The sequence below is a fragment of the Ammospiza nelsoni genome, chromosome 2 (assembly GCF_027579445.1).
Source record: "Ammospiza nelsoni isolate bAmmNel1 chromosome 2, bAmmNel1.pri, whole genome shotgun sequence".
Classification (NCBI taxonomy): domain Eukaryota; kingdom Metazoa; phylum Chordata; class Aves; order Passeriformes; family Passerellidae; genus Ammospiza; species Ammospiza nelsoni.
Window position 1 is genome coordinate 118,203,942 of NC_080634.1, and position 23,257 is coordinate 118,227,198.

At 43.8% G+C, this 23,257-nt stretch overlaps 1 protein-coding gene across 1 annotated transcript in view; it reads right to left on the reverse strand.

The window, feature by feature from the left end:
- Nucleotides 1-3,393: 3,393 nt before the first annotated feature.
- SIM2 (SIM bHLH transcription factor 2) overlaps nucleotides 3,394-23,257 on the reverse strand; it is a 73,187-nt gene continuing 53,323 nt past the window's right edge. The window contains exons 8-11 of the mRNA XM_059493876.1: nucleotides 16,956-17,103; nucleotides 15,754-15,922; nucleotides 14,580-14,988; nucleotides 3,394-7,723 (exon numbers count right to left, since the gene is read on the reverse strand). Of these exons, the coding sequence (XP_059349859.1) occupies nucleotides 7,017-7,723; nucleotides 14,580-14,988; nucleotides 15,754-15,922; nucleotides 16,956-17,103 (1,433 nt within the window). The 3' untranslated portion in view covers nucleotides 3,394-7,016. The remainder of the gene's footprint in view (nucleotides 7,724-14,579; nucleotides 14,989-15,753; nucleotides 15,923-16,955; nucleotides 17,104-23,257) is intronic.

The following is a 23,257-nucleotide window of genomic DNA, read 5'->3' on the forward strand; positions in this document are numbered from 1 at the left end:
TTTTTTTTTTTTTTTGTTTTGTTTTTCTGCGTTGTCTGCACTAAAACCAGCTGGAACATCACATATTCCTGAATTGCTGGGATCACCACTGTGCTTAATTCCAGGTCTGGGTGAAGATCCTGATTTGGTTCTTCTCTACAATAATTTACCAACCTGTGCTTTGATCTCAGGTCTGCAACTCTTAAATGGCTGCCTTGAGTTTTTGGGAGAGTTTTCCATCAGCACGGAGGAGCTGTGCTGGGTTATCCAAGGGATTTGCACTCTGCTCTCCTCAGTCACCCGAATCTGAGTAAAATCATCTCACCTGTCCTTTAAATCGTAGTTTTCCAAGGGGTTTCAGGAAGGAAAACCCACTGGAAAAGTGTCACACCCAGGTTTTTGTAGAATCCCATCTCAGGGGATGGGATTCTACAATTACCACTAATTAATTCTATAATTACCGCTAATTCAGAATTTAGTGGTAATTTTATCATTATCTCAATGTAGTTAAGTGAATAAATAAAGGGAATAAATCAAATTCCCTTTTGCAAACAACTATTCCATTGAGAAACAGAAATCACACCATTCCCCCGTGCCCAAATTCTCTTCCACAGCCCTTTTGTCACCCCCTTTTCCAAACCATGGTCTGGTTTTGCTGCTAAGCCCTAAAACCAGGAGCTTTAACCCCTGCTGGCCTGGAAGCAGCTGATTTTTGGGGCTGCCTGCACATTTCCATGTGGGGGAACACCCTGGGAATTCTCCTGGAGCTCCCACTGGGAGTTTGGTGGGGTTTTCTCCCAAGGAGATTTGGCCACCACAGCTCCCCAAACAATTTTGTCCCAGGTGTGATGTGGCCACCTTAATTTCTTTTTTTTGTTTTTTCCATGGTGGATCAGCCAGATTGGAAATTCCAGAAAGGAAACTACTGTCTTCTAGCCAGAAATGGGGTTTTCAGGCTAAAGTTCACCTCATAAACAATCCAAACATTTTAGATTGTTTCAGCTCCAAAGCCAAGAAGTCTTAAACCAAGAAAACTTGTCTGTGATGGTAATTTTGACCAATCCTCACATATTAGGGTTTAGGTGGTTTGGCAGCAAGAGGAGAAATTAAATTGTCCCTGTTAAATTTAGGATTTCATGCTCCATCTCACAGAAGATTTGTCCCGATTGTCCAAACCCTGCTGGGTTTTCTTTTTTTTCCCCATGATCCAAATCACATGCGGCTGCACACCAGCATCTACTAGAGCTGCACAGGGCTGTTAATTGCCATAATTAAAATGATAATTAAAATGATGCACCAAGTTTGGCTTTTCCCCACCAGATGCTTTCAAAACTGCTTTGGGCTGAGGAGGTTTGGCAGCTGCCTTTGATATCAGAATTCAATATTAATGCATGTTGTGATCAACTGAGACTCGAGTCTGGCTTAATAAAGCTTCAGTAAAAAGAAAAGAAACATATATTTATATATAGATTTATAAAAAATGGGTGTGCACGTGCACCCTCACATCTTCCTGCTGCATCCTCATTTATTTTCTGCATTCTCCTTCACGAGCAAACTGCAGCAAAGCAGAGCTCTGGTGCTGCTTTTCCAACCACAGAGTTTTACAAAACTTCACCTTAAGGCAGAATTTGTAGCTGAAAGTGTCTCAGCTTTAGGATTTGCCTGTAGGGATTGCCTTTAGGATTTGCCTTTTGGGTTTTGTTCCTGTTCCACACAGGCTGGGAAGTGCCTGAAGGGATTGAACAACCAGGCCGTGCCTCAGGCTGGGCCTTGAGCGGCTTCCTCAAAAAACTTCCTTTTCCCTTCACCAGGGACAAAAATAGATGGGGAAAAGGGTAAACAAAAAAGGGAATTTTGAAAGGGCAGAATGAGTTTGTAAAGCTGAGCAGCAGCAGAGGGATTTTTTAGCATTTTTTAAATGCTGCAACATTTCCTGGTTGCTGTTGGTTGTGTTGTGGCTGCCTTAGTGACGAGCTGGGTCCGTTCTCATGGGAATTGTCAGGTTATTCCCAAAACTTTTGCACTGGGAAGGAATTTGGAGTGGAATTTCCTTTCCACAGGGGAGAGCTGCCCAAACCTGGATGTGCCAGAGCACTGTGGGAGCCACTTTGCCTTTTCAGTGGCCTCTTCTGGTGTCTCCTGGGTTTGGGTGAAGGATTTGTTGCTTTTCCTTCGGAACCAAAGACAAGGAGAATCCCCGTGGGACAGGGAGCAGCTGGATAAAGTCCTTGTGGATGAATCCCTGGAGAAATCCCTGACTCTTTCAGGCAGCGTCTGGCTCTTCCTCCGCCCCAACATTTTTGCAGGAAAATCCTGTTTGTCCTCGTTCCCCGTGTGTGACAGACAGGTGTGGTGTGGGCTGTCCCTGGGTGTGGGGCTGGGGAGATCCAGCCAGCTCCAGGCCCAGGAATAATCCCTGAAAATGTTTCATTTCGCTCAGCTGTCTGGATTAGTAAAACACCTCTTCCATTGTGAGGCTGAGCTCATATCTTAAACTATTTTCTTGATGAAGTGCTTTCAAAAAACCCATTTATTACCATGTCCCTATTTCTATTTTTTTTTTTTTTTTTAATTTTTTTTTCCCTGCTGGGCTCTGGTAGAACATTTCTCATGGTGAAAACATTTGTGGGGGTTGTTTATTGATAGGAAAACTTCTGGATGTGTTGGCACGTGTGTGAGTCCAGGGTGGGTCGTGCCCAGTCAGCAAGAAAGCTGCTTCCAAAGGTTTGAAAAAGTAATAATGTAATTCACATTTCAGAGGCCAGGCAGCACATCCTGCTTCTAGTAAAGCTTTTATAAGACTTCAGAGCTTTTTTTTTTTTTTTTTTTTTTTTTTAATATATCCAACAAATCAAGGGCTATTACCTGGAAATAATATTAAAGCATTTAATTCTTTATGCTGCTGCTTCACTGTGCAAAAATTCGTTGCTTTGCTTTCTCTGATTCAGCTGCATCAGCAGCCTGAAAAAAAAAAAAAAATTACTTTTTGCAACTACAATCAAAATAATCTGTCAGGGGAAAGATTTGTGCTGGTTCCTGGGGGTAACTGGTTTGATAAAAAGCATTTGCTTGGCTAAGTGGTGGTGGGGATGCACTGCCTTGATCAGACACCAAAGAAATTAAATCTGGGCCCAGCAAAGGGCAGAGGTCAGAAAACGATGGAGAAAAAAGAACTGCAGGGAAGAATTGTCAAGTGTTGAGTTTCTCGTTAGTGATTCTGTGTTATTTGCATTTTCCAAGTGTCTTCATTTAAAATGCATTTAAATTTTAAAAACTCTCTGTGTATTTTATAGTACGTTAATTGTCAATATAAAACATGTCACACTTGAAATAAATTTTCAAATATGCACCATTGTCCTTTGTGAAATACTTTGTCTTGTTTTTATTTTAAAAAAAAAGAGAAATTCAACTCAGTTTTCCTTTGGCTACAGGATTTTATTAACATTTTAACAGTTTTGTTTTACATAATAAATAAGCAAAAATGCTTTACATTTTTAGGGAATACATATATAATTCTGAGCTTGAATAGGTTGGTTGGGTTGCGTGCTTCTTCACCTACACTTGCCAAATAGCTTTTATCTGCATCATATTAAAAAAAAAGCAAAATCTAACCTTCAGGAAAGAACTGGAATAACAACATTTCCTCTGTGGCATTTTTGAAGTGTGACTGAAATGCTGGAAAATAACGAATTTATGTCCTGGCTTGAGATTTCTGGAGAAATTCCGGCAGATTTCCCATCCATTGGCACTTCCAGTGATGAATTCCCCAGTTTTGCACCTGTTGTGCTGAATTTTCCCTAAATTCAGCACAATTTCCTTAAATTGCGTTTTTCAAATCCCAGGGCACAGAGGGCTGGCGACAGATCTGTGCTTTTATCACCTTGTTTTATTTCCATTGCTTCTAAACCTTGGAGACCTCACGGTGGGATTCACTTTTCCAGCTTCACCTGAGTCTGGTGGAGGATTCCCTGACGGGCAGAGGGCTGGAATGAGATCTTGGAAGTCCCTCCCAACCCAAATTTTCTATAATTTTGGTAAAATATTCTCTCTTCCTCCCATTTTCCATGATTTTCTTACCAGGTCTGAACTCCCCCAAGAGTTAAAATCTTGTGAAGTCTCAGTACAAAGGTGTGGCTCAAATACTAAAGAGAAATGAGGTTTTTTTCATATTTCAATTCACATTCCCCTTCAGTGCCACCATTTTTTTTTCACAATTTAAACATTTTTAATCATTAAAAACATTTTTCATTATTAAAAACATTTTTCATTATTAAAACCACTTTTCATTATTCAAACGCTGCCACCACGATGGCAGTGCCCTGTTCTGCACTAGGATTTTCCTGAGAACATCTGCAGTTTAACTGACCAAAAAAATCCTATTTTTCTCCCAATGTAATTTACTCCCAGATGGGAACATGGAATTGCTGTTTAAAATTTGGAGAGTGGCGGGGAAAAAAAAAAAAAAAAAAATCCTTCCCACATTTGCTTTTGCCATCTTTTCTGCACCTTCCCCTGCGTTATCAGCTGGGAGCTCTTAATTGGTTCATTATTTCCTCGCAGGGAAATTTCCTGTGGCAAACACAGGGCATCGCCTCCCCTGAAACACCTGGGGCAGGATGATGGAACACCTCCTCTGCTCAGGCTGCTGGAATAAAGCCTGGAGGTGGCAATAACAAGGTGGAAAAATATTTTCGAGCTGAAAAAGATCGATGGTGTTTTTCCTCGAGCGAAAGCCCCAATTTTTGTGTTTTTACAGCGAGCAGGGCTTGCAGGAACACCCAAATTCAGCAGTGCCACTAATGAGGGAGAAAGGTTGGGCATCAGGTTTCTTTTTAATGATGCCAACCATGCCAGTGGCTCCTCTGTGGGGCTTGGCTTTAATTTGATTGAACAAAATGAAGCCATAATTATCTTTTCGGGATTTGGGGTCGTTTATGGGGAGCAGGGGCTGGGAGGGCTCTGAACCAACTGGGAAAGCCACTGGTGGCTCCTGGCTTTGATTTGTGGGGTCAGCATGGTCGTAACCCACATTTACGGCTTTTCTGGAGAGCTGCCAGCTTCTCCAGACTTGAGAGGTTACACAGGGAGCAACTCTGCTGGTTTGGTTCTGTTTGGGGTTTTTTTTTGTAATCACTGATTTGGCTTTTTTTTTTTTTTTTTGTTTTGTTTAACACAAAATGTATTTTTCATGCAATTGAAAGCAACAGCTGAGAGTGTTCAGCTCAAGTTCATTTTCAAGTGAATGTTCATTTGATAATAAAGGTTTCTCTGTGAACCTTTAATGGGATGCAATGAAGAAAAAATACTGAAAGTTGTTGTCAAGCCTTTGCTTTTAAAGTATTTTTCTGTACTCAGAGCAATAAATATTCATACACAGAAGGAAATAACTTTATTTCTGTATTCTGATGGAAAATTCCCTGCTCATTTCAGGGGCTTGGAACTGCTGGATGAGCTTTGAGGTCCCTCCCAACCCAGACCGTTCTGGGATGAATTATTGCTGCATAGAAAACATGGAGAATGTGGAATTTTTAGGGCTGATATTGCATTATGGTTTTTCTAACAAGGTGCAATCCATGAGCAAGGGTTTTGTTCCATATTACACAAACCAGAGAAGAATTTTCTTCAAAGAATTATGGAATGGTTTGGGTTGGAAGGAAGCTTAAAGCTCATCCAGGGAACCTTCCACCATCCCAGGGTGCTCAAGGTCTTTCAGTGAAGTTCTCTTTAGAGTCTGATGAGAGAAAGTTTGAAAAATTCTGAATTAAGCTTGGATCGGGGTAAGAAATGGAGCTGAGTGAGATCTAGAGCCACATTTATTGTTTAGGGAGCCTTTTGTTGTTTTATCCACTCACAATATTTGGGGAAATGGCTGAAAACCACCCTGGGCTGAATGTTGTCAGTGAAACTCCCACAGATCCATCCTCTGCAAAGAATTAAAAATAAAGGGGTGAAAATCTCCTCCTGGCTGGCTGGGCCAAATGTGAGTGTTTCAAATGTGCTGTTTGGGATTTGTGAAGTGCTCCAAGCAGGGAATTCCAGCCCTACCTTTGTGCTGACAACAGGATTTATGCTGGAGGAAGTTCAGCGTGTTAAGAGCTGGAATTTTCAAAGCTCACCATTCTGCTGGTAAGTTCAAAATAAGGCAGAAATGTTCATTATTCTCTTGACTATAAAGAAAACATTTCTGGTGCTGTTATTAAGATGTATTTGTGACTGGCTGGGTTGAAAATCTGCACAGGCTTCCCCCAGAATGCCCAGGGAAACACAGGATTTAGGAGTTTCCTTTTCTTATTTGTGGGGAATTAGTTCCTGCTCCATAATTTGTCCCAATTTGCCATGACAAGACCTGTAACCCTGTAATACCTATCTTTGTACCTATTAATTTGTCATATTGTCCCTTGTCAAGATAAATGGTGGTGGCAACAATCTCAGAACACTGAAATCTCTGTTAAATAAATCAAATGTAGAGTTGATTTATTTAGTTTTAAAACTTTTTGGTAATTAATAAATAAGCTTTTTTTTTCCCTGTTTGGGTAGGGCAGCTGTGTTGTGGTTGTTCAAAATCACCACTCTCTCAACGAAGTCCATGTGTCAGGGGGTTGGGTGGAGAGTTGATGCGAGGTTTCACACAATTTGTCAAAAAAACCCTAAACTAGAATGCATATTTTATGATAATGATTAAAAAAAAAAAAAAAAACAAAACTTGAGTTTATTTTAAGGAGGGGTCAAGGAAAAAAAAAAAAGTTCTTCATATAAACCTCTGCATATAACACCTCTCGTTTCCTTCTGCTGCACACTATGAAATAACAAAATAAGATCTGGAACTTGGCTTGTCCCTGGCTGGGACACCGAAGCACGGCAGGGACGGAGGGGATTTTCCTGCCCACTGGAACTTCACCACTTTGTCCCTCTCTGCCCTCCAGCTTTGCTCAGTAAATGTCACTGTGTTTCCTCATGCTTTATTTTTTTTTCCTTTTTTTTAGCAAATCCTTACAGTTTGGCTTCTTCATTAAACACAGAACCGCGCTGTGCTGCCGTCACCTGCCGTTGGCGATGATGACAGAAGTCCCAATGTAGTGGGGTAGTGCAGATTCCTTGTGGGCTTCTGGGGAGGAAGCCGAGGAGGGGCTTTGGTTTTTGTAGAGGAACGCGTTGACTTCCTCAGAGCTGTAGGAATAATTCTCCCCCGCGTGTCCCGGGGCCGTGCAGGGCGAGGTTTGGAAGGCCCCGTGCTTGGCCAGCACGTGGTGGTAGTTGAGGAGCACGAAGGGGACCTGGCCCGAGGGCCTCACCTCCATCAGCCGCTCGCCGTCGGCCTCGTGGTCCAGCTTCGCGCTCATCCTCTCATCCAGCTCCTCCAGGCCGCCTGGGTGGTGGCTGATGTGCCCAAATTTGGGCTCTTTGACACAAATCCTCCTGCTCTGCTCGTAGACCGAGGGCACGGGCAGCAGGTGGCTCAGCTGTCCCACGGCCTTGGCCTGGCAGCACTCGGATTTGGGCAGCAGGGGGCTGGAGAAGGAGCCCTCGGTGGTGGGCATTTTCTCTGGCAGGTCTCTGGTGAAAGCCACCTTGCTCTCCTCTTTGATGAGGTGGGCGTGGGGCTGGAGCCTGGGCTCTGCTTTGCTGTGTTTCATGAGGGAAGAGTCGTAGAGCTCCTCTTTGTAGCGGCCCGGCACGGGCGCCGTGCAGCTGGGGAAGGCCTCGGGCAGGGCGTCCTGGCTGTACCTCCTGTTGGGCAGTGGCACTGGCAGGGCAAGGAAAAAAACGTGTTAATTACTCGTAACGAGCCTTTGCAGTAAGTACAACTCGCTGGCATGAACTTATCATAGATCAATTAAACCAAAGAAATGTTAGGAACTACAACCTTAAACCAAAAATCTTCCCCGGAAGTAAACTCGTCTCAGATTTATCTAGAAGCTGGATTACTTTGGTACCTATCAATGATTCCATTGGTAAAAAAAACAGTGGAATTGTTTTAATCGTGGAATAATAACCAGAAATAAACTGAATTTATTCTTCCTGTCTTTGTGGGAGTGTGTTGGACACTCGTCCTTGCAAGGAGAACATCCAGCTCAGAGGGTGGACTCAGTGATCCCAAAGGTTTTTTCATTCTGCAGAATTCTGTTGATTCTGGTTATTCTGTTGATTCTGTAATTCATGGTATTTATTTGGGGTACATTTAATATCTAGATAAGATATTAGAAAGTGACATGTAATTATCTAATTAATAAAATCTCCTTGTGATACCCAGAGTGGGTCACATTAAAGGCTTTGTTTTTTCTCTTTGAAAAGCTGACATCAGATATTAAAAACGTCTCTAGAAAAGCAACACAAACACCTCTGGAGTAATGCTGGATCTCTGATTTTAAGATATTCCCATGTAATAAAGGTAGATAATAATAAAATTGCAGGTTACAATTTTGAATGGGGGAGAAAAATTGGGTATTTTTAGAGAATTAGAAGCCACATACTTCATTTTTCAGCAGTGTGAGCCTGGGATGTCTATTCCAGCTTTTCCTCTAAAATATATTGAGCTTTTTTTTTCTCCTCAGTCTCTGCATGACAACTGAACTCTTGAAGCAATTTGAGTTATTTTTACCATTTTCTGCTTGCCTTATGAAGCTTTTCCTTTCTGTACACCCCTGTCTACAGGCAGTGAGAGAAAAGGCCCCTGGTTTTCACCGGTACCATATGAGTAATGATTTCTTTTTGCACTCTCCTATGAACAGTTTGTGAGTTAAACAGCTCCTCCAAGGCACATTTGAAAGTTTTATGTTAAAGGAAAAATGACACACTGAGGAAATTTCTCATGTCAGACCCAAACTCTTGTTTTGTGTGAGGTTCACTGGAAGCCCTGGACACTTAAGTGCCTTTTTTAAAATGGATTTTCTGTTTTTCTAACCATTTTATTCAACATCTTAAAACTTTTGGAGTTCCCCTCTATTGGTTGCTGATGTAACCATGGCCATTAATAATTAAATATTCCCTGTGCTGTAATAGACTGGCAAAGCCTTCATGGATAACAGAGGAAGCAGAAACAGCTCAATTGTACCTTTTATTTTCTTTTTTATATGCAGAGCTCCATTAATTTCAGAGGGAGTTGCACCACGTAATTAACACCAGAATTTAAACAGGAATCTGGTTCCAATTTCTTCTTCCCCCTCCTAGAAACAATAACCTTTCAAGTTATTCTTTCCCTTTTCTATGTATACATTTTGTCACAAGAAGGAGAAGCTGGAGGAAGCTGAGTTCTCACCAGCTGGTGAAAAATGGCCCTTCCAGATCACAAATCCAGCTAGTGGATTTGTGCAGTGCTCTGATTTTAACTCCACATTTGGTGGTTGTATTGTGAAATAAATGTAGCTGATGAGAGCTACTGACAATAATAATAATAATAATAATAATAATAATAATAATAATAATAATAATAATAATAATAATAATAATAATAATAATAATAATAAATAGTAACCACCTTATTATGTTCACGTGTTCTGGGTTTAAGGTGTCCACAAGACGGATGGATTTGTCCTCCTACACTTTTTGAAATAATTTCACTTTATGGCTCTTCGTTAATCTCTGAACAAAATATTGTCCTTCTCCATTTCTTGAACCCAAAGAGAACTTGGAAGAAGCTGAGGCATCACAGCCACCAGCTGGCCTCTGCCTTGTCACCTTTCATTTTGTGATTTCCAATCCTGCTGGGGCAGTTTAAAACCATTTTCCCTTGTCCTGTCGCTCTCCGCCCCTATAAAAAATCCTTCTCCCTCATTTTTATCAAACAAGGCAGAGGTAGAGCAGGTCTTAGTACAACCCCTGGCCATGAAAAGATTTTTTTTTTAGATTATCTCAGTCTGTTCTTGTCCTGCTCTGAACCCTAATTTCAGATCACCCAAGGCATTGTTGGAGCTGATCGTTCTCCATAATTTTCCCTCCAAAAACAAAGGTGAGACAAAATGTCTCTTTGTCTCACGGGGAATTCCCTTTGCAAAATGTCATTTCTTTCTTCCTGTAGCTAAACCTGGGGAGTGTTTTTCACAGATTTTCTCAGTCTCTTTTTCCTCATCTCCTGAGGTTTGGCCTGGCTGGTGGCTTCACACGGGTGGCTCAGAAGGCCCAACAGCACCGCTGAGTGACCAGCAGCTCCTGTGGTGCCCACAGCAGCAATCCCAAGGCTAAAAAGGAAACTTCTGACTAAAAACACAGTTGCCTTCACTGAAACGATTTTTTATGATGACTGGGCCAGCTGGGAAAAAGTGGAAGAAGCTTCAAAACCAGATCCTGAAGCAGAAACATCTGATTTGCAGGCAGCCGTATCTGCTACGTGCTTCTTCAGAGCTTTGATGGCTCGGCACCATCATCCTCCAACCTCTGATCTCTCCAAGAGGAGCTATTTTCCATGGAGAAAAATGTCTTTGGCCCACGGGGATTTTGGCAGCTGCTGCCCTGGGTGTGCTGTGGGATGGCCCGAGCCTCCAAGCCGGCTGCCAGATGTCAGCTTTGGCTTTGCCTTTGGATCCAAGAGGATGATGCTAAGCAGATCCTCCCTGCTTTGAAGCTCCCTGGCTGTCAGCTCTCCAGTGAGCCACTGGAAAAAAAGCAGCCCTTGACAACCTAAGGGGGATCAGATGCAAAAAAAAAAAAAAAAACAACAAAAAACCCCCCCCCAAAAAAAAAGTGGCTTCCAAAGGTTCAGAATTCAGCAGAAGTGCAACAGCGCCTTTGAAACAAGGCTGGAAAAATTGGGTGGAAATCCTGTCTGTAGGGGAAGATCTGTTTTCTTTTCCCCTCTTGCCCAGGCCTGAGTTTTACCATATTTTTTTCCTCAACACAAAGGAAATATGTATTTCCGTTAAAAAACGTAAGTATATTTTTTAATACAACTCAAAGCGCTTTTGCAGAGAATTAATTGCAGCAAGCCAACTTTCATCCAATCCCCAATAAATATCCATAATAAATATCCAACAAAATGCATCAAAATGCTCTAAAAAGAACCCAAATCTCCCAACTAAAAAAGAACCCAAATCTCCCAACCAAAAAAGAATTTCCCAAGTTTCCCAACTCCAGCCCCAAAACCCTCAGTGGAGGCAGAACCAGAAATGAGAACTGCTGGAATTGCAGCTCCATTTTCCTCCTGGTGGGGAAATGGTGATGTGGGATGAGATTGAAAAACAGCAGCAGTTCCTTGGAGTAAAAAAATCCCCTTTTTATTGGGATTTGGGGTATTTTTACCCTATTCCTGCAGATTTACTGGAGATAGGCAGGATTTACTTAAGTCTTTATCCTTATCCTCAAAATATGTAGGTTTTTGTGGGGGTTTTGTGGGTTTTTTTGGGGGTTTCGGCTTTTTTTGTTGTTTATTTGGGGTGTTTTGGTCCTTTTTGGGTTTTTTGAGGGTTTTTGTGGTTATTTTTTTTTTTTTGCTTTGTTTTTGTGTGTGTTTTTTGAGGGGGTTTGGAGTTTTTCTCGGTTTTTTTGAGCACGGGGTTTTTGTTGGTGGTGATAGTGGTTTTTTCGTTTATTTTGGTTTGGTTTTCTTTGTTTTTCTCTTTTCCTTTTTCCCCACAGCATCTTCAGAAAGGACAAAACCATTTCCTATTTTTGGTCTAAAACTCCTCCTTTTCCCCCACAGTCCACAGCAGCAACCAAAGGAAGCAGCAAATTAGAGGAGCACAAACTAAGGAGAGGATTTAACCTGCTCTGGGCTGTGAGAAGAGCTTCCCTCTTGCTCATTTTCAGCCTAGCCACAGAAAAGTGAAATAAAATGCTGCTGGCAGCGAGGTGAGCTCCACCATGGGTGAGGTCAAACCATCCTGAGAAGGACAAAACCCCGAGCAGAAATTATTTGTTCCTCTGTGGGAAGCACATTTGAGGTCTGATTCCGTCTTCTGTCTGATGCAGCAGGCTCAGCTTTGAACATCTTTATATTTTAATATATTTATATTTTAATATTCCCTTTGGATCTTGGATATCTACACCCATAAGTGAATAAATTCTTTATTCTGGTACCCGAGAGCCTACCTAAAAAGGTACCCTGGAGACTATCTAATTTTTAAACCTTTTATTTTAATTTTTTAAATATATTTAAAATAATTTATTTTTAATTAATGTATTTATTTTAAATTTCCACTACTGCTTCCTCCATTCCAAGAAGTGAAGGTTTCCATCTGACTGCACAGCAGTACCTCAGTTCTCATCAGTGATTTTTAATTAATGAAAATTGTGAATGCAGACAGACTCGGACGGGAACCAAGGATTGGGAAGTGATTAAGTGGAATTCTGCTTAAAGGAGTTTAAATTAAGGATTTCCTGGGAGTTCTGCAGCAGCTGAGCTGAATTCTGCACTTGTTGATGTACTCTGACACTTTCAGATACACCTTCAATCTCACAAGAACTCCTATATTTAATAAGATTGAATAAACTCAAATGTGGTGGTTATTCCACCACATTTTTATTAATTTAAATTTTTTTTTGCATGTTTTTGTGACAGGTTTTTAATAATTCTCACAATTACTGAAAGTAAAGCAGGGAACAGGGGGGAAATCCAGGCCAACCAAGGCTGCTCCTGCTAAAACCAGCAGCAACCTGAAATCTCAGCAGAACTTCCAGGGCTCATTCATGAAAACAATTAAATTCAGAGTCGTGTTTGGCTTGAAGGGAAAGCTGGGTCAGGGGAGTAATTAATGCTATTAATTGAGTTACAGATACTTGACACCATCCCAAAACAGCCTCAATTGCCAGAGTCTGGTTTGGCCAAATATTTTTGTTGCTTTAGCTGATTAACATTGTTCCTTGCCCGTCACAACTTCACTCAGTTTCAGTTTGGAGTTGGGGCAGATGTGAGATCAGGAGTGCTTAAAATGAGAGAGAAATCTCTGCCAAAACCACTGCAAGAAACCCTGTTCTGGTTGAACACACTGGAAATAAAAAAGTTGGACAAGATGATCCCCAGAATTCCATTCCAACCCTAATTATTCCCTGGTTCTGTGATTAGAGGGTATTTTGAGCAGCTTTACATTTGGTTGTGTTGTAATTTTTCAAGGTTATTTCTTGTAGAGGAGTGTTACAGAGTTATTTCTTACAGAGAAGTCAATGCCTATCCTCAATGAATTTCTAATTTCTATCCCTGACCATCTGCACAGTGAAGTAATGCAGGTGGTGGGAGACATTTTCAAATTCAGAATTATTATCAAGTAAAGCAGAATTATCACTCTGTAAGGTAAAAACATTCAGGGTGGCTTTGTGCTGAGAAAGGACAAGCTTCAATTTTTATGGGAATAGATGGTGTTTATTTTCATTTCTGTGTTAAAATTATAAAAAATTACTGTGGACGTCAAGTTTCAATCTGGCTTCAGCTGTGATTTACATGAGAAATTCCACTTAAATAACTCTGAGAGTGTAAAACACTGAGGGTAAATTGTGCCAGTATTGAAGGATCAATCACACTATAACTGTGCTGTTCTAAAAGTGATTTTTGTGAGAGCATTTTGTCAACTGAAGCTTTGATAATATTCCCAGTGCAGTGCTGATGGAAATGGGAAGAAGGAACATGGGAATACCATCAATGTAATGATGATTACACTTCACTGCCTCTGATTTTCTGTCCTTCCTAAACTGAAGAGTCAGGATTTCAGCTTTTCTATTTTTCCAATCCTGTGCTGCCTTAGTGCATGATTCTGAACTCCTTATAAAGTGTGAGTTACTGTCTCCACATTTTGGTCAGACCAAACAATCCCCCCAGGCCTGAGATCCAGGGACACCCCACAGCCTCAGGCCCTGAAAATACAAACAAAAGTGAATTGGGGGGAGCAAACTGGGGGTGAAGGACTTCATTACCTGAAGCTGTAACTGGAGAATTAACCCCTGGTATGTAAATGACCAAACTGATAATTGTGTGAAACTCTGGTGAGCATTGTCCAGCTTGGGTGAGGCCTCTGGGGGCTTCTGAGTGCCCCAGGTGTATCTGGGGAGCCTTTAATGAATACCTGCTCTTATTCTCTTCATCTTGGCTAGCCTCTGCTCTAGGGAGCTACTTCCAGAATCCCAGAATCCCTGGGTTGGGAGAGACCTCCAGGACCATCGAGTCCAGCCCAGCCCCAACTGAGCCCTGGCCCCCAGTGCCACATCCAGGCTTTGTTAAACACACCCAGGCATGGGGACTCCACCACCTCCCTGGGCAGCCATTCCAGAACTTTCTCACCCTTGCTGCAAAAACCTTTTCCCTGCTCTCCAGCCTGTATTTCCCCTGGTGCAGCTCGAGGCTGTGTGCTCTGGGTGTGTCAGTGCTGCTGGAGCAAGAGCCCAGCCCCAGGTGAGCACAGGCACCTTTCAGGAGCTGTGCAGAGTGATGGGGGCAGCCCTGAGTCTCCTTTTCTGCAGGCTGAGCACCCCCAGCTCCCTCAGGGCTTCCTCACAGCGTTTGTGTTCCCAGCCCCTTTCCAGCCTCGTTGGCCCCTCTGGATTCATTCCAGCACCCCAATGTCCTTCCCAAACTGAGGGAGGCATCCAAGGCACCAAAACCATTTTTCAAACCGCGAACACAAATCCTCCCCATCCACAGCGCAGCCCAGCTTTTCCTGCTGGCTCAGAGCGACACCCACCTTCATAACTCTGTGCAAGGTTGTGCCTGATGATGTTCACTGGCTGCTCGGGAAGGCTTTTGGAGGGTGACTGGCTGCTGGGAACCAGGGGGTTGGCGTAGTGCCACTGGCACTCGCCGTTGGTCTGCAGCGCGCCCAGGAAGAACCGCGCCACCTCGCAGGGCGCCCCTTGGGCCTGCCCGAATTTGGCAGGCAGCATTTGCTTCTTGCCACTGAAGACGTGGGAATCCACAGGGAAGTGTCCATAGTGGTAGGAGAAGGGCAGGCTGTAGGGAGGGGCGTACAGGAGCTCGCTGCTCTCTGAATGGAAGTTCTGTTCCTGAAGGGCGGCGGCGCTGGCGGCGGGGCTGGAGCGCCAGCTCCCCACCTGGCTGCAGTCCAGTTTGTCTGCTTGGAACGAGCTGTATTGCTGGGGAAAGAGGGGGAAAAGAGCAGGGGAAAAGAGTTAAAGGAGGAACTTCTGTAGGAAAGTACAGAGGCACCCAGAGGCACCCAGAGCCGGGCCTCGCTGGCTCAAGGGATGAACCGAGCGGTGCGTTTGAATTTCCTCTCTTCATGACTTTGCCTTCACATGGGAACAAAAAACCTGCTTTGGTTTGATAATTTTGGCAGTTCAGTTTTCCAGAATCACAGGATTAAGTTTGGAAAAGCCCTCCCAGCCCACGGAGTGCCAGCTGTGCCCCATGGGCACCTTGTGCCCAGCCCAGAGCACTCAGTGCCACCTCCAGGGCACACCTGCAGGGATGGGCACTGCAAAGCTCCCTGGGCATCTCCTGCCAAGGCCTGACCACCTTTTCCAGAAAGAAATTCCTCCTGACATCAAGAACTCCACACACCAACAGTAAATGACAGATTCTACACCAGCCCAGATTTTCACAGCACAAATTTCAAGTACGGGATTTTCTTCTTTTTGCCAAGAGAGGACGTCGTGGTTGAAGTGCTTCACACACTCCATATCCCAAAGGTTTTGCATCACTTGCCAGAGCTGCTTTGTGCTACCTGTACTTTCCACCCCAAGGAAAAACGATCTAATTTTATCCTGATTTATGAGGGATTTTCTGGGGTGGACAATCCTATAGTCTGTTTTATAGCACACTCAGTCCTGGATTATCTCTACACTGTCCCAACCACTCTGTGAGAACAACTGGTAATTAAATATTGCTGGAAATTTTACCTGTGGTGGGTAAGGTGTTGTTCTGAGTTTTGCCTTCATTTTATTACTTTTGGGTTTTACTATTTTCCTTGTTTCCTGCGAGGTAGGTACTGAGTTTCTGCATGAAAACTGTGACTTGGAAATGGTAACCTGGTCCAGTGACAACTGAAGTTCCTTGTACTCAATATCTCTGCAAAAGAACAGGCCAGTAAATTAAAAAACACAGGAAAATCCAAACTAACTCCTGTAAAAATACATGTTAGTATTCACAAGGCTCGAATTTTCACTCTCCCAAGATTTTCACTGAGTCTGGGGATGTCAGGAAGCAGAGAATCTTATGGGGTGACCTCATTCCCATGCAAGTCTATTAAAAAATTCCACTGGGAACCACATAAACACCTTTGGATGAAGTGTCCCCTCTCTCTGAGCCTGAGCTGTATCATCTTCCCTCAGCCATCCCTGGTTTTCTGTGGTTTGGAATCATGGAAAAGCAGAGATCAATTTATCTGTCTCCTGCTCAGCCAGGAATTGGTCTCTGCCCTGAGGAAAGGAAAAGGAGCAACGTTCCTCCCCTGCCAGCAGCGTGTGCTTGTAACTAAACCACACAAGCTGCAAGGCTGGCCTTGATCAAAAAATCACAGAATGCTCCACTTTGGGAGAGATCTTCAAGTTCATTCAGTTTTACCATGACCCAGCACCACCAGCAACCACCCCAAGGGCCCCATCCAAACTCCTCCTGAATAATTCCAGAGAAAATTACTCCAAACCTCACTGGGCAGCTAATCCCAAGGCCTGAGCACTCTTTCAATGGAAAAAAACCCTTCTAATCTCCAATCTGAACCTGTCCTGACAAAATTAAGACCATTGCCTGACCCCCCTCACTGCCCCTCCTGTCAGGAGCTCTGCAGAGCAGTGAGGTCCCCCCTGAGCCTCCTTTTCTCCAGGCTGAGCCCCTTCCCAGCTCCCTCATGAGATATTTCCCAGCCCCTTCACCATCTCCATTGCCCTTCCCTGGACAAGATGAAAGTCTAGATAATAACGATAATAATTAACACAACAACGTTTTCTCTCAGCTAAAGAGACGAGATCGCACAAACAGAGAAAACCGCGACACGCGAGCACAGAACGACACCGGAAGACGCGAGCCAAGAAACCCTGGCAGATTTAATCATCAATGAGTCAGTCAGTGAGAACAGGTAATGGTACAAAGTATTTGGACTTACGTAAGGACATAATTGACACTCACTATGCAGTGAGGCCGTGACGAACGGCTGTTGTGCACGATGGTGGCGTAGCTCTGCACCCACACCCAGCCTCCCTGCTTGGACAGCAGCCGGTAGTACTTGGTGGTCACTTGGCCTTTCACCAGCACTGGGAACACAAAGAAAAGAAATTTTTTTTTTAAATTCACATTTTTTGGAGTTATGGCCTCTTACTGGAGAGGTTTATTTGCAAGCCAAGCGCTTTTCTCCCTCACGGAATCACAGAATTAATGATGTTGGAAAAAACCTTTCAGATTTCTGAAACCTATGTGCTAACACCCTCCTTCCTCTTCCTCCCAATTAACTTTAAATAACCCCCTACAAAATTACCTATCCTGCCCCTTTCCATAGATCCATTAATATTTATATAAAATTTGAAGAGTCCTAAGTTTGTTCAACCTATGCTCTAACACCCTCCTTCCTCTTCCCATGTCCAACCTATGTCCTAAAACCCTCCTTCCTCTTCCTCCCAATTAACTTTAAATAGCCCCCTACAAAATTACCTATCCTGCCCCTTTCTATAGATTGATAAGATCACATTATTATTTGTATAAAATTTGAAGAGTCCTAAGTTTGTCCAACCTATGTTCTAACACTCTCCTTCCTCTTCCTTCCAATTAAGTAATGCCCCACAAAATTACCTATCCTGCCCTTTTCTATTGATTCATAACACCACATCATTATTTATATAAAATTTTTAAAATTTATATAAACTTTTTTAAAATGAAGACTCCTAAGTTTGTCCAACCTATGCTCTAACACCTTCCTTCCTCTTCCTATGTCCAACGTATGCCCTAACACCCTCCTTCCTCTTCCTCCCAATTAACTTTAAATAGCCCCCTACAAAATTACCTATCCTGCCCCTTTCTATAGATTCATAAGACCACATCATTATTTATATAAAATTTTTTAAATGTATATAAAATTTTTTAAAATGAAGACTCCTAAGTTTGTCCAACCTAAGTCCTAACACTCTTCTTCCTCTTCCTATGTCCAACCTATGTCCTAAAACCCTCCTTCCTCTTCCTCTCAATTAACTTTAAATAACCCCTTACAAAATTACCTATCCTGCCCCTTTCTATGCATTCATAACACTACATAATTTATATAAAATTTGAAGACTCCTAAGTTTTGTCTTCCTTCTTCTCTGGGTCACCTTTTGTCGCATTCTTCACAAACCCTGCTTCAAAATTTCTAACTGCAAAACAAAAGTTGAAGGCAGCAAAAGTATTTTGAAATGGACAAAATTCTTTTAAAAGAGGAGAGGAAATGGACTCAAATTGCACCAGGGGAGGTTCAGGTTGGAGACTGGGAAAGAAAATTTCCATGGAAGAGTGGTCAGGCCTTGGGCTGAGCTGCCCAGATTGGTGTTGGAGTCCCTGGGAATGTTCAGGAAGAGTCTGGATGTGGCCCTTGGAGACAGGGTTTGGGGTGGGGACTGCTTGATCCTGAAGGTCTCTTCCAACCCTGAGGATTCTGTGATTTTGGGATTTTTTCCAGATTAGTTGGAAGCACTTCTCTCATATCTTGATAAATTATCTGGTTTTTTGCAATGTATTTTACTCTGTGGTGGTTTTTTTCCTCTGTAATCGTCAAGGTTGATTTTAAAGGGTAAAATTAAAAAACTCTTTGGTTGTGAAGCACCCAAACAAAGACAATTTATTTAAAGACAAGAGAGGGGAATCAGATATATGATAAATTCACTGGCCATGTAATCCTCCCTGAGCTATTCTGGATCCTCTGTGAACAAGGATATTTTGGCAGGAGGCTGTGCTGTAACAGGAGTTGTGCAGCATCTCTAAATATTTAATCCAACCACAAATATTTCTGATTCCGTGCCAGGCCTTTATCTCAGGATTCACCAGAAGATAATGCCCAGCCTTTGAAGCTGGTTCTTCTCTTGTGTGGCCTTGGATCATTCCTCTGGAAACTCCATCCTCTTACTCTCCTATACAGTTATTTATTGTAAATCAGGGAATCATGGACTGAGCTCGGTGCGCAAATTGTGTTCAAAAAAAGTGGGCAATGGCAGAAATTCCTTTATATAAATATGATTGAGAAATGGAATCTAAACCTGCTCTCTGTCATTTTAAAACCATTCCCCTTGTCCTGTCCCTTTTTTCTGTCACTGACAGAACAAGATGACATAGTTTCAAGCTGCACCAAGGGAAATCCAGGTTGGAGAGCAGGGAAAAGGTTTTTGCAGCCAGGGTGAGAAAGTTCTGGAATGGCTGCCCGGGGAGGTGGTGGAGTCCCCATGCCTGGGTGTGTTTAACAAAGCCTGGATGTGGCACTGGGGGCCAGGGCTCAGTTGGGGCTGGGCTGGACTCGATGGTCTTGGAGGTCTCTCCCAACCCAGGGATTCTGTGAATTCTGGGAATTTTGCCCATATAAAAAATCCCTCTCCTTCATGTTCATCCATTTCCTTGTGGTTCTGGAAGACTCAGTGCGGTTTCCCACAGTCTGGAGCACATGGGCCACCTCTCTGGGCTACCTCCTCTCTTATCCATTGCACATCCCAACATATTTAAACTTTCCTTCAATCCCAGTTTATCTCCCAAAGAAAATCAGGCTCTTACAAAATTGACAGGTCTTTCTGGAAGTGTCAATTCTTCCGTTTTAGGATGAGGTGCCTGTGTACAAAATGAACCCCTAAAACTGTCTGCAGCTCGATTTCTGCTCTCTGGGACAGGGACAGCACCCAGGGAGGGCAGGAGCTGGGCCAGGAGGGATTTAGGTTGGGTTTCAGGGCAAGGTTCTTGCCCAGAGGGTGCTGGCACTGCCCAGGGAATGGGCACGGCCCCGAGGCTGCCACAGCTCCAGGAGCCTTTGGCCAGCGCTGCCAGGGATGCCCAGGCTGGGCTTGGTGGGCTCTGGGCAGGGCAGGGCTGGCACTGGGGGATCCTGGTGGGTTTATTCCCACTCAGGATATTCCATCATTCCATGATCCTGCAGGACATTCAAAACCCCACCCTCCATGGTGATCACCAAGCCACTGCTATTTGGGGTTTCAAATCTCTTTTAGGTATCAGCTTTTTGCCTCCTTCTTGCTGGTGTTCCTTCCACTCCTACATTTCCACATGGAGTTCTTTATGGGAGGATGGGAAATCATGAGGAATGTGTGTGTAAGTATGTAAACACACCTAGAAAATATAAAGACATTCGTATTTTTTAAGTGCAATTCATCACTGCGAGTTGAAAGTCTTGGAGTGGCTACTCAAAGCTTCTATTATAAAAATATTAATAATTGTCTCTGTGCCGCAGTTTTGCTATTTCTGAGTGTTCTATAATTGTGGGTGGTGCTCTGTAGTTGTGCTGCCCCATCCCTGGCAGTGCCCAAGGCCAGGTTGGGCAGGGTTTGGAGCAAACTGGGACAGTGGAAGATGTCCCTGCCGTGGCAGGGGGTTGCAATGAGATGATCTCCAAGATCCCTTCCAACCCAAACCATTCTGTGCTTTTATGATTTGGTGATTCATTCTAAAATCCAAATGGTCCTGTTCCAGGAAATGATCCTTACATTTCAGCACAGGCCATGTAACAGGTAATGTTTGGAATGTGGCCTGGCCTTTCAGAACTAGGTCTTTGTGCTGGTTTAATGAGCACATTTTCCTTGAGTTCAAAATGCTTTGCTGCACTCACTCTTCCTAAAGAGAAATTAATGCTGTCATGGATCACTAACTATAACAAAGCTCTTCCGTGTGCTTTGGGACTACTTTTGGCTTTCCTCCTCTCTCACTGATTTTTTTTTAAATCCCTCTTTTAGCTCTGCAGTTAAGACAGTGTTTGAAAAGATGTGAAAACCACTGAGGGCTGCAGCGTTCAGCTTCGCTTCCTAATTATCTGGATTAACCAGTATTTCTCTGGGGATGGGGGAGGATTTTGTGTCTCCTGATTTTTTAGCAATCTGGGGAAAGTCTGACCTTGGCTGGGGGACAGTGAGTGAGACAGTGAGTGAGCTCAGCTTCCATCTGGCTCTGTGCTCAGCTGCCCCGTTTGATGCTGAAAGGGAAACCTCAGGAATGGGAGTGAGGCAAACCCAGCGCCCAGACAATCTGTGCAGGCTCGGGCTTCTTGGTGGCCTCTGCTGCAGCCCAAGGGGGAGGATGCTGTGGCTTCCTCCTCTGGATGTGCCCTCTGTGACTGGGTGTTCCAGGGCTCTGCCTGGCTCCTGCTTTCACAGGGAAGCTGGGAAAGGCTCTGGGCTCTCACACGGGGCTGTTTTGAAAGGCTCCAGCAGGCTCCGGGCGTGTGGCTGGGAGTTCCCAGGCTGCACTGCAAGAAATGGATTTCTTGGCTCCACACTGGCAGCAGATCCCGGTTTAGCTGCCCTGGCATGCCATGGGCACGGCCCCTACGAGAAATGGATTTCTTGGCTCCACACTGGCAGCAGATCCCGGTTTAGCTGCCCTGGCATGCCATGGGCACGGCCCCTACGAGAAATGGATTTCTTGGCTCCACACTGGCAGCAGATCCCGGTTTAGCTGCCCTGGCATGCCATGGGCACGGCCCCTGAGCAAGGCACAGTGCCCAGCAAACTCCTATTTTCTTTTTAGACCTCTCAAAATCTGGTGCTGCTCTGCCAGAGAGCTGGCAAAGCAGGGGCAGACCCAACACTAGAGATGGTGGAACTGAGCTTTTCTGTGAAATAACCCTGCAAAAACATAGGGGGACATCCAGGGAGCAGCAGAAGGGTTTGGTGGGGACACTGGCACAGAGACCTGAACCCTGTTCAAGTTCCCGTGGGAAGAGCAGGGATGTTGCAACACATGGGATGCCCAAAACCCCCTCACAAGGGTACAAACAAAGGGGTATCTCTGAGGGCACAAAGATATTTTGTCTGTACTGGAACTCTGTCCTGTATTTTAGAGTGCAGGATCCTCGGGCAGGGCCTCCTTGTTTGTGTGGCCGCATTTCAGGGCAAACACTGTGAGTATGAAAGGGGCTCTGGAAATAAATAACACAGCTTCAAACGCCACAAGTGTTTTCCTGGAGCTGGAAGCCAATCAAATGTTTCAAGCAGGAAACTCTCTAGGCTGCCAGCACACCTTGGGCAAATATTCACATCTACATTTCCCTCCTAGCTTGATGTTCTTGTTCTATCCCTCCTAACTCGTTCCCCTCACTGTTTCCTTTGTTTTACTCCCTGTGCTGCCTCACTCTGAGTTCAGCTGCTTCAGGGCTTCAGTTTGGGATTTTTTTCCTCTCAAAAAAAAGCAAATGGTTATCCTAGTTTAGGGTCGGTTATTATTTTTTTTTTTCCCTTAATACCCTTATTAGGTGCAAGATGTTTCTCGTTGGATTTCTGCATCAGGTGACACTTCATCATCAGATTGCTCTGTAGAATGGTACAACAACCCTGCCAACCTTTCACTGCTCATGTTCCTGAGACATTTGCTGATGGATGCTGGGGGAGCTCTCACACTGCTCCCCAGAGGGACTTTGTGCACTTTACATCTGGTTTAATAATTCCCATTACTTGGTATTCCAACCATGACCCTGCACTGTTCCCACTGCTGCCCAAGCATTACTCATTATTTTCTGCTTCTTGGGATTTATCTGCTTTCATAAATTCCTATGCATGGCTCCCATTTTTCTTCTGTTTTTAAAGTTTACAGTAATTTATCTTTAATCTACACAACTGCTCTTAGTATCCCATTTGGCTGAGAGATTTTTTTTCCTTGTGGAAGGATGTGGTGGGTAATTCAGTGAACATGATTTGTCTCTTCATTTAAAACTCCAGTCGTACATGGATCAAACTGGCAGCCACAGAATGATCCATCCTGCTGCTCTAAAGTGGAAAACTGTTTTTCCAGAGGTGATTGTGGCTGTGGTGGCATCAGCTCCATGCTGGTTTATGAAGTATTTCAAACAGTCTGGTGGAAATACTGAGCGTATCCTGAACAGGTCAGCAGTCACATCCACATGCAGATGTCACCACTACAGGGAGGGTGTCCCTGACAGGATTTTCCATGTGCCCTGGTCATTCTTTCTTCCCAGAGTGTTCAGTAATGTTTTGGTAAATCTGAACTCGCTGTTAAAGGTTGGATTTTGCTTTCCCAGGTGTGGCACACCCTGCCCCCAGCGGAATTCGGCATTTGCAATTTCAGCTTGGACCTGCCAAACACAGCTACAGCCTCCTTGGTATTCCAGATCCTCATCAGAAGCACGCACTAAGAGAAGAAGGAAGCCTAAAAGGAGGATTTGACTCTGGCTGCTTCCAGCCTACAGGAGCAATCTGGAAAAAAAATTGCCTGACATTGGTT